At 33.0% G+C, this 12,415-nt stretch overlaps 2 protein-coding genes across 4 annotated transcripts in view; both read right to left on the bottom strand.

The window, feature by feature from the left end:
* The window catches only part of fech (ferrochelatase), a 29,645-nt gene extending 25,978 nt beyond the window's left edge, over window positions 1–3,667 (bottom strand). For both annotated transcript variants that reach the window (XM_079834191.1, XM_079834192.1), the window contains exon 1: window positions 3,444–3,667. In XM_079834191.1, coding sequence (XP_079690317.1) covers window positions 3,444–3,480 — 37 coding nt within the window. In that variant the 5' untranslated portion in view covers window positions 3,481–3,667. The remainder of the gene's footprint in view (window positions 1–3,443) is intronic.
* A 1,639-nt stretch (window positions 3,668–5,306) lies between these two features.
* Window positions 5,307–12,415, bottom strand: part of nars1 (asparaginyl-tRNA synthetase 1) — a 26,508-nt gene continuing 19,399 nt past the window's right edge. For both annotated transcript variants that reach the window (XM_079835439.1, XM_079835438.1), the window contains 5 exons: window positions 11,989–12,124; window positions 11,791–11,904; window positions 10,521–10,652; window positions 7,543–7,674; window positions 5,307–6,152 (listed from right to left, as the gene is read on the bottom strand). In XM_079835439.1, coding sequence (XP_079691565.1) covers window positions 6,021–6,152; window positions 7,543–7,674; window positions 10,521–10,652; window positions 11,791–11,904; window positions 11,989–12,124 — 646 coding nt within the window. In that variant the 3' untranslated portion in view covers window positions 5,307–6,020. The remainder of the gene's footprint in view (window positions 6,153–7,542; window positions 7,675–10,520; window positions 10,653–11,790; window positions 11,905–11,988; window positions 12,125–12,415) is intronic.

The following is a 12,415-nucleotide window of genomic DNA, read 5'->3' as shown; positions in this document are numbered from 1 at the left end:
CAGCAAATGCACAGCACATTTATACAATAAAAATATACATTTTGCATGAAGTAAATTAATTATTGTGCACAAAAACAAACATTACAAATTCACCCAAACCGTAATGATATCAAAACTACATCATGATCACGAGTCTGTATTCCATTTGATGGATTTTATGGCTCATTAATCATCTTTTTTTAGTGTTAAATGTTGCATATTTTTATTTATGAAGGCTCAAAACTGCATGAATAAATACATAAATAATATTAAAATAAATAAAGGAATATATGACTTGATAAAACAATACAGTGAATTTATTATTATATTTAGGCCTGCATTTTTTTGTGTTTTTTTTTATTTTTTATAAATGCACATTAAACAGAATTTATGTTGTGGGGAAAATATAAAAATGTATATATTTTGCATAAAGTAGATTTTTATTTATGATGCACATATAAATGCAAAAATAATATGAAAATAAATGAATACATGACTTGATAAAACAATAAATTATTAATTACATTTAGGCCTAATATTATTATTATTCTTAATAAATGCACATTTAACAGTTTTGCAGATCAAATATAAAAATTAATATATTTTGCATATGTACATTTTTATTTATGAAGGCTTGAAACTGCATGAATAAATACATAATATGAAAATAAATAAATGAATATATGACTTGATAAAACAATACAGTGAATTTATTATTATATTTAGGCCTGCATTTTTTTGTGGTCATTATTAATTATTATTATTTTTTTTATAAATGCACATTAAACAGAATTTATGTTGTGGGGAAAATATAAAAATGTATATATTTTGCATAAAGTAGATTTTTATTTATGATGCACATATAAATGCAAAAATAATATGAAAATAAATGAATATATGACTTGATAAAAAAATAAATTATTAATTACATTTAGGCCTAATATTATTCTTCTTCTTAATAAATGCACATTTAACAGTTTTGCAGATCAAATATAAAAATTAATATATTTTGCATATGTACATTTTTATTTATGAAGGCTCAAAACTGCATGAATAAATACATAAATAATATTAAAATAAATAAAGGAATATATGACTTGATAAAACAATACAGTGAATTTATTATTATATTTAGGCCTGCATTTTTTTGTGGTCATTATTAATTATTATTTTTTTTTTTATAAATGCACATTAAACAGAATTTATGTTGTGGGGAAAATATAAAAATGTATATATTTTGCATAAAGTAGATTTTTATTTATGATGCACATATAAATGCAAAAATAATATGAAAATAAATGAATATATGACTTGATAAAACAATAAATTATTAATTACATTTAGGCCTAATATTATTATTATTCTTAATAAATGCACATTTAACAGTTTTGCAGATCAAATATAAAAATTTATATATTTTGCATATGTACATTTTTATTTATGAAGGCTTGAAACTGCATGAATAAATACATAATATGAAAATAAATAAATGAATATATGACTTGATAAAAACAATACAATTAATTATTAATTATATTTATTTTGTAATATAGTTTTACAGATCAAATTTATGGGGGAAAAATATAAAAATATTTAGCATAAAGTAGAGGAATTAATTTTTGCTTTGTGCACAAAAACAAGCTTTCCAAATCCACCCAAAACCGTAACATCATCAAAACTACATCATGCTGGATTTTATGGATTTTATAGTTCATTTAAAACAGACGCAGCATTAATAATCTTTTTAGGTGTTAAATGTCATATTTTTTTATTTATGAAGGCTCAAAACTGCATGAATAAATACTTAAATAATATGAAAATAAATAAAGGGATACTTGATAAAACAATACAGTGAATTATTAATTAGATTTAGATTTTTTTTGCATTATTATTATTTTTTATTTTTTTAATAAATGCACATTAAACAGTTTTGCAGATCAAATATACAAATAAATATATTTAGCATGAAGTAGATTTTTATTTATGAAGCCTCAAAACTGCACATACGAAAATAAATAAATTAATATATTGACTTGATAAAACAATACAGTGAATTATTAATTAGATTTATTTTGTGAATTTTTTTTAAACAAATGCACATTAAACAGTTTTGCAGATCAAATTTATGGGGGAAAATATAAAAATAAATATATATTTTGCATGTACATTTTTATTCATGAAGCCTTGAAACAGCACAAATAAATTCATAAATAATATGAAAATAAATAAAGGAATATATGACTTGATAAAACAATACAGTGAATTATTAATTTGATTTATGCCTAATATATATATTTTCTTTAAATAAATGCACATTAAACAGTTTTGCAGATCAAATATAAATATAAATTAATATATTTTGCATATGTACATTTTTATTTATGAAGGCTCAAAACTGCACATATAAATACATAAATAATATAAAAAATATATATGATTTGATAAAACAATACAGTGAATTATTCATTATATTTATTTTGTGCATTTAAAAAAAAGCACATTAAACAGTTTTGCAGATCAAATTTATGGGGGAAAATATAAACATTTATATATTTTGCATATGTACATTTTTATTTATGAAGGCTTGAAACAGCACAAATAAATTCATAAATAATATGAAAATAAATAAAGGAATATATGACTTGATAAAACAATACAGTGAATTATTAATTATACTCATTTTGTGCATTTAAAACAATTTTTGCATTAATAATATTGAATATTTGTATTATTGTTTTGCATGGGTAATAATTGGGCACTTAATTGGGTAATCAATGCCAATTAAGCAAAAAAAAAACTTATTTTAAACATAAATTATGCATTAATGCACTGTTTACGCATTACACATATGTATATTGCATTTTGCTATAATTGTCTATGTAATTTATGATTGCAGTTTCTAATTTCTTGCACTTCATTACTCATATTATTTTAACAGCATATCAATATTAGTACTATCATATAATATGCCACATAATTTGGTCAATATTGTTTAAGTCAGAACCTAATACCAGTGGCATGTATGATATGATAAACGCATAAAGCGCGCGTCCGGTCTGAGAGGCTGCAGTAGCGCGCGCGGCCGCCGGGAGGCGCTGGTGACGCAGTTACGCAAGTTGTGAAAGCGCGTGTTGTGTAACATGACGTTTAACGCCACAGAAACTTTAACTCCTGCTATATGTTGACGACTCGCTCGTGTAAACCTCGCGCACTCATTTTACATTAATGCAGAAATTAAAACACCTCACGAAGATGTGAGAAAATACAGGAGGAAAACAGAGGAAAGTCACTTTAACCTTCATGAACAGAGCTGACACACACACACACACACACACACACACACACACACACCGCTAATTCCATCCCTCATACTGACCGTTCTGCACCGTTAATCACACACACGGTTACACAACAACTCAATGAATGAACGCCATGTGTGTGTTTAGATTCATAAACACACTTACGCTGCATCAGCCGGCACGCGCCTCCCCAAACCGCCATTATCCCCCGCTCGGGTGTGAGTCTGCTCGTGTTCCGACGGCGGGAAGCGGAGAAGTGTTTACACCGCAGATGTGAAGGTCTTTCTGGGCTCTTCTGTGGCTCTAAAGCGCTGAAATTCCGATATAGAGCCGCGGATCGGTGTCGCTGTTATCAGAGCGTCATGACGTGCACTGCTGGCCACGCCCCCGCGCACACACCCTCACGCACGTCATCACGCCAGGGCAGGATGCTAGCGAAATTAGCCTGTTAGCTTCATTTGCGCGAGTCACACCGGCAAAAACAAACGCTGCATATAAATATAAAAATACGGAAATAAAGGGCTACATGACATGATAAAACAAATACAAATAATTGTGTTACTTTCACCCTTTTATTTATTCATTATTTCCTGTATTTTGCTTTACTTTATTTTTGATTCCTTCATTTTTATCTCTCACCCTATTTATTTATGCCGGTTATGGCCTCCATACAATAAATAAATACGCAAATAAAAACTTTCAGTTTAGCATTTTGTTTAGCTTTTTTTTATTTTCCCCCATCATTTGCTTTATTTAATTATTTATCTCCACTCAAATTTAATTATTTATATATTTATTTATGCGGGAATATGTGGATTTATGTATTTGAACTTTTATTGATATATTTACTTGTGTAAATACATACATAATAAATAAATATATAAATAAATGTGCAAATAAATACATACGTCCACATATTCCTGCATAAATAAATATATAAATAATTAATTTGTCCATTTATTTATATAGTTATTTATGCAGGAATATGTGGATTTATGTATTTATTTACACATTTATTTATGCAGGAATATGTGGATTTTTGTATTTATTTACACATTTATTTATGCAGGAATATGTGGATTTTTGTATTTATTTATTTACACATTTATTTATGCAGGAATATGTGGATTTATGTATTTATTTATTTGCACATTTATTTATGCAGGAATATGTGGATTTTTGTATTTATTAACACATTTATTTATGCAGGAATATGTGGATTTATGTATTTATTTACACATTTATTTATGCAGGAATATTTGGATTCATGTATTTATTTATTTGCACATTTATTTATGCAGGAATAGGTGGATTTTTGTATTTATTAACACATTTATTTATGCAGGAATAGGTGGATTTTTGTATTTATTAACACATTTATTTATGCAGGAATATGTGGATTTATGTATTTATTTACACGTTTATTTATGCAGGAATATGTGGATTTATGTATTTATTTACACGTTTATTTATGCAGGAATATTTGGATTCATGTATTTATTTATTTGCACATTTATTTATATATTTATTTATGCAGGAATATGTGGATTTATGTATTTATTTATTTGCACATTTATTTATATATTTATTTATGCAGGAATATGTGGATTTATGTATTTATTTGCACATCATTTATTTATTTATGCAGGAATATGTGGATTTATGTATTTATTTGCACATTCTTTATATATTTATTTATGCAGGAATATTTGGATCTATGTATTTATTTACTCATTTATTTATGCAGGAATATGTGGATTTTTGTATTTATTTATTTGCACATTTATTTATGCAGGAATATGTGGATTTATGTATTTATTTATTTATTTATTTATGCAGGAATATGTGGATTTATGTATTTATTTATGCAGGAATATGTGGATTTATGTATTTATTTGCACATTATTTATTTATGCAAGAATATGTGGATTTATGTATTTATTTATTTATACAGGAATATGTGTATTTATGTATTTATATATTAATGCATTTATTTGCACATGCATTTATATATTTATGTAGAATTTTGTGGACTTGTTTATTTGCACATTTGTTTTTACAGGTTTCGTCCTCCAAATATTTGATGTCCATCATGTCAATTACAACTTTTTTAAAACTATTTATATATATAATAAAAGCTCAGGACTAAAACATCATTTTGCATGTGAACGTCATCTTTCCGTCACACATCACTGGTTTCTCCAGATCAGTCTCGACTGCTCTTTTATTACAAGGAAGTGAAAAGCACAGCCATTAGATCTTAACACACACTTCCTGTTGAAACTGGTGTTGCTGCAAGCCATGACATATAAACTGCTGTCTCTCACTTTACCAAACCAACACAATCAGTTCTTATAAGTGTGTGTTATTCAGTTCGTCATTAAAGAGTTAAAGGCTCCATCCTTGTGCAATGGGTCAGAGTTATTATTTTACTGCTTGTAAATATTAGACTCAAAAAAACAACACGACTTGCATCTGACAACCCTTTATTTATTTCTGTAGTGACATTTCGTCCATCTGAATATGATTATAGTTGAGCTTCTCTCTGCTGCCCTCTGCTGGATCGTCTCATTGATGTTTTATGAACATTACAGACACTGACTCCTCATGTGATTAGATGTAGATACATGACGCGTGTGTGTATAAATATGTTCTCCAGCGATGAGGGTGTGTGGTGTGATGTTGGAGCGGGTCTCATGCGGGTGGGGTTGTGTGTGTGTGTGTGTGTGTGTGTGTGTGTACTCAGGGTCGGCAGCGCTGAATGAAGCGCGGGTACAGACACACGTCCCGGATGTGGTGGCGGTTCAGCAGCCAGGTCAGGAAGCGCTCCAGTCCCAGACCATACCCTCCATGAGGACATGTGCCGAACTTCCTCTGCAACACACACACGGTTACACACTTACACACTGAACACACAGTCACAATAAATCAGTGTAGATCCGCTCTTCTCTGTGTGAATAAATAGTGTCATTTATATCATGTGATCAAAGCTGCATTTATCATCATTACCCCAGTCTTCAGAGTCACATGACCCTTCACTAATCACTCTCATATGAGGATTTAAGCTCATTTATGATTATTGTCGATGTTTGTGTAAACTGTGATAGTCTGTGTACCAGTAAATTACCAGGAACGAGAATCCATATCGATTAAAACAAGTTTTATACAGTCTCTAAACGCTGAATGAATTTTAGTGCAAGTTTATGTTTTACACAAATCTTCCCATTATCTACAAATCCTCTCATCATAAACAAAGCACAGGCACGATTTAAATAAAGATTTATTGTGAAGTTTAGTCAGAAGTTTTTGTTTTTTTGTTGTGATTTTCCCTACAATTAGCCTATATGTTTAACACTCAAGTACAAATAAAGTAACAAAAATAGATATTTTAATGTTATAACCAGTGTTGGGGGAAACGCATTACAAGTAACTTGAGTACTTTTTCCAAGTAACTAGTAAAGTAACTCATTACTTTTCAAATTTACAACAAAATATCTGAGTTACTTTTCACATTAATTTGACTGACAGCTCTCCTGCCCCATGTTGAGAAAAATAAGTGCAGAGGCGTGTGTGTGTGTGTGTGTGTGTGTGTGTGTGTGTGTGTGTGTGAACATGAGGGTTATTGTAGTTCTAGACTAAATGTGAGCATTTATTTTTCTCACTTGCACAATAAAGATTCTGTCCTCCTCAAAATGAATAAAATCAGTCAAATGCAGAATCAGAGAACTATACAAACCTCCAATAATTAAATGTTAAATAAAACAACTATTTTTATGCATAATCTACCTTTATATTTAATTTACCAATGTCTGCTGCTGACCTTTGATGATGAAAATTACTAGATTTTTTGTTTTTATTGGTAAAACTTTTTCCTCCTGCGTCCTCTTCTCCATTCTCCAGAGCTGCGCCCTCTAGTGTTCATGAGGGAATCTGCATTTTTACCTCAGACTGAGGCGCATTATTTACATTTTGGTATGAAGAGGTCTTTACCGTTGCACAAAAATATAACTTTTTTGTTATAAACAAAAACAAGCCCAGCCCAGGTGAGAAAAAGTAACGCAAAAGTAACGTAATGCATTACTTTTCTTAAAAAGTAACTCAATTAGTTACTTTTTAAGGGAGTAACGCAATATTGTAATGCATTACTTTTCAAAGTAACTTTCCCCGACACTGCACATGATCCTGCACTAATCACTCTCACATGAGGATTTAAGCTCTTGTATGATTATTGTCAGTGTTTGTGTAAACTGTGACGGTGTGTTACCTGGTCAGTGTACCAGTAGTAGGGCGTGGGGTCGATTCCCTCTCTCTTATAGCCCTCCAGCAGCTCCTCAGCGTCCCAGATACGCATAGAGCCGCCCACAATCTCCCCGACGTTAGGCATCAGCACATCCACCTGACCAACACACACACACACACACGCCATTAACGTTACAGCATTTTTGCCCTTTTGCTTATTAAAGTGCCTCTATTATCCTATTTTAAGCCCTTAACTGTCACCCCCGTTTTTGAGAACAGTCATGAAAATGCACTATCCACACTTAAAGGGCTGTAATTTAAGAATGCTTTGTGTACGTATATATATACGTACGTTTGGTCTTGTTTTAAAGACACTCGGCAGATTAAAGCACTTCAAAATATGAAACTATGAAAAAGTTATGGAAGTTTAAATTTACTGTAAATGAAAAATACTGTACTAAATATTTTTATTTTATACAAAATATATATTTTACTAAAAAAAAAATTACTATAAAATCAAAGCCATATTGTCTAACCGAGTTGTGTTCCAAATTTGAAGTTGATATCACAAAAATTGAAGATTTTGTTTAGGGCGCTGTACCACAAAGAGCCACCGGGTGTTTTCCACATTGCATTGATTGTTTTTTTGATGCGGTTTCCTGAAAATTTCAGTCCAAATGTCACTTCCATCACAAAACAGTCCCCAAATATGGAAGCTTGAGACTAGGGTTGGGAACCGAGAACCGGTTCTTACGCAAAACCGAAAAAAATACCAGAACAGTGCGAAATTCCTAAGTTTCGGTTCCGAAAAACGTTCTGGTGCAATGTGTGTGCGAAGCGCTGGAAGCGTATCCTTTAATAGCGAGTGACAGCCAGTGTTGCCAAGTCCGTGGTTTTCCCGCAGAATTGGGCTACTTCAACACTGTTGCCGCGGGCTGTGTTTCATGTCCGCGGGTTGAAGCGACCCCAATTATGTGATATTTAGCCTCAGAAATGCGAATTTTACCGGAGAAGCCCCCCTGAAACGCGATTGGGCTTGTTTTGTGCTAGTTTTGAGTAGCCATTGTGCGGGTTTTGTTGTGAAAACCTGGCAACCCTGGCTCACCTCATCATGAATATTAATGATATTCCAGGAGTGCAACGCAGGTAAGCGTTTAGGCACAATTACCTTTGTAATGCTGAATTGCAATTTATTATTTACAAGTTACCTGAATTAATATACTACTAATTAATAAATATAACTAATAAATATAATTTATAACTTGGTTTTATTCAGAGACAGAGAGATAAAATGTAATAAGACAATTTCAGAGGTGTTCATTTGAAAAACAATGTGTTGCAAGAATGGCTTAATTAATACTGTAATATATGTACAGTACAGGACTTTTTTGACATTGCCAACCTGTAAATTAATTTTAGAGCAAGTAATAAACACAAAATGGATTGTTTGAGTTGCGTATTGTGCCTTTTTCCTTTACCACTATTTGTTTAATAATTTTAATGGAACCGGAATCGGAACCGGAATCGTTAGGCGGAACCGGAAAATTTCTCACGATTCCCAACCCTACTTGAGACTCAGCTCTTTCCGACGATATGCGTTTTGTCAAGATTAGAAAATATTTTGATTATAAAGTAGTTAAAATACATTTTGTAATATGAAACATGACACCGCCCACTAGGGGGAGGAGCCCGCTAGAAGAATTTAAAGTACCATGGTAATGCAACGTCTGATTTCAAAACTGTTTTCACAGTTACGAATTTTGAGTACGTAAGTTTTCAAACGATACCTAATTTATGATAATTACTAAAATAAATGATACCAAAAAAAGAGCGGCAGGCGTTCCTGTGACAGGGTTAAAGGCGTCGGATCACCTCCTTGACATGTATTTAAAGTCAAAACACTTTATTTGTCTCATAATATCCACTGCAGCATCAGTCTCTCTAAACCCCGCCTCTCTGAGAGCTGCTCTGCTGTGATTGGTCAGTAAGCAAGCGCTCATTATCATATGTGAATCTCAGCGATACGAACAGTAATGATGGCGTGGGTTTGAGCGGATCAATCTCAGCAGAAAACAGCGTCTTCTCCACATCAGTGTTAATTTTGACAGTCATAGTCTTTTGACTAAAATGCCATTTAGTTTTAGTCATATTTTAGTCACCTGAATTGTTTTTAGTTTTAGTCTAGTTTTAGTCGACTAAATATCATAAGATTTTAGTAGACTAAATCTACAGTAGTAGACTAAAATCTAGTTTGTTTATTTATTTTTTAATTTCAAGTAATTTTTTTTTTTATGGTTTTAGTGAACTATTATAACCCTGATACTTTATTGAATATGTGTCAAATACTGGTCTTTCCCCCTGACTATGAATTAAATGGGAATAAATTAAATATAATTTATTGTGTAACCAAAAACGAATATATAATGCGTGACTTTTAATTAAAAACAAGCTGGGAAATACACCAGGACTCTTATTTTGAAATGTCTGCACTATAGCAGTTGCAGAATGCTTCAAGTTCAGATGAGGGAGATAAAATATGTGTTGTTACAACCGTCTAAAACATATTACTATACAAACATCGTAAAGGAAACACTGTCATTATTCATCAGCATTAGTTCATAAACAATTGCCTGGCATAAATGTGTGTTATTGATCGATTGTTATCTGTTACACAGGACATCAGTTCTGACTGGATCTCTTCCCTAATCGACCCTCACTAACATTTTCGTCTTGTTTTTATTTGTTGACGAAAATGACAGTTGATTTTCGTCATAGTTTTTGTCATCCAACACTAGTTTTTATTTAGTTATCGTCTCGTTTTCATCAGTAAAAAAAGGTTGTTGACGAAAATTATTCGTCAATGAAATGAACACTTCTCCACATGAACAACACCAACCGAACTCTTCCAGTCTCAGACACGACTACAGCGATTGAGGGCGGGGCTAAGAGACGCTGCTCAGCCAATCAAGAGCAGATGCAGATTAGTTCAGATTGAGATCTGACCGATTCAGTGAGGCGACGGTCCTCAGGGCAGCGCTGCATGTAGAAGGATTTGATCTCCGCCGGGAAACGGCACAGCAGGATCGTCTCGTTAATGGCGTCGGTCATCAGGCGCTCCGGGGCTTCTGGGATATCCTGAAGGAATGACACACACATGGTCAAACATTAGGGATGCCACAATTCTCAATATAATATTGAACCGTTTGGTAAGGCATTCACGGTTCAATATGCGCTTGTGAATTGCTTTTAATTCGGTTTTGCATTTAATTAATTATTTTTCTACAAATTCTATCATTTGCCTCCATCCCAATATACTGAACAAACATACATTCACATCACAGGTTAGTGATAGAGTTATACTCACGTAACACTAGAGTTATTCACAATCATGAAATTTCATTATTTTCATGCGTTTTAAATTCGCGTGCTTGTGCGCGGTTTTAACATGAGCGCGCGCACTAAACGCTTGTCAAACACGTGATTACTGGACTAAGTCGTCTTACTGCGCTAATACTGTCAAATACACACAAGATTTACATAAACACAGTCGGTTATGTCTAAAGTGAGAGTAAAATCGCGTGTGTCTGTATATTAGATGTGTGCAGGTCTTTAATTGACAGCAGCGCAGCTAAAAATGATGTCATTATTTACTCACTCTAATATTGTTCCAAACCTGAATTCATTTCTCAATGACAATTTTCATTTTTGAGTGAATTATCCATTTAATGTTAATACAACAACAAAAGATAAAGAGAAAATCACTCACTGCTCTTGACTGAAGAACTTTAATACAGTTGCTTTAATAAGAATCAGTGTATATTTTATAGTGAAGTCTATGTAGTGTTTTATTTTTACATTCATTCATTCAATTTCAGACTGAAATGCTGCTGTACAGCTGAGCTGCCAGTGTAAATCTTTATTTACATTTATTTTATATTTTACAATACACTGGGAATGTGTACAAGTTTTTTTTTTTTAAGGCAAGTTAAGTTTAAGTAAGGATTTTCAATTATTTTAAGTAAAATAAAGAAAGAGTTTTGTAATAAAAAAAAGTCTTTTGTCTCTTTAACCTCCTGCTGTTCCTGTCGCCTAAGAATAGAATAACAAAAAATTTATGTGACAAGCCATCAGAACCGAACCGAACCGAAAACCGTAGTTAAAAACTGAGGTGTGTATTGAACCGTGGACTAACTGTAGTGTTGCATCCCTATCAAACATCATCATAACGTCGCTAAGATCAGCGCTCGAACGCTTGAGACTCGACATAACAAACCTCTCCAAACTCATAAAACGTCCCGTCGTCCTTCTTGATGTTGTGCTCTCGCAGCCACTCGATGGCCTCGGTGTAGTCCATCCTCTTGAACGGACGCTTGGGAGGCTTGAAGTCCTGCGAGAGAGAGAGATGTTGGTTTAGGGATGTGTTCACACACGTGTGGTGGCGCTATGTGAGGTCAGAGGTCAGAGGTCGTACAGGGTTGACTTCGTAGAGCAGTTGTGCAGCCGGAGACTTCAGGACCCGGTCCACCACATCACACACCAGATCCTCCAGCCGGTTCAGAAGATCTTCATAACTCATGAAGGGACACTCAGCCTCAATGTGGGTGTACCTGAGAACACACACACACACACACACACACACACACACACACACACACACACACACACACACACACACACACACACACACACACACACACACACACACACACACACACACACACACACACACACACACACACACACACACACGTTTAGTGGGAACTCTCCATAGGCGTAATGGTTTTTATACTGTATATACGCTCTCACACACACAAACCCTACCCCTAAATCTACCCATCACACACACACGCGCGCTCTCTCTCTCTCTCTCTCTCACACACACACACACACACACGCTC

This window comes from Gobio gobio, assembly GCF_949357685.1.
Source record: "Gobio gobio genome assembly, chromosome: 14".
Lineage (NCBI taxonomy): Eukaryota > Metazoa > Chordata > Actinopteri > Cypriniformes > Gobionidae > Gobio > Gobio gobio.
Note: the sequence above shows the minus strand (reverse complement) of the source record. Positions and strands in the feature narration are given on the sequence as shown.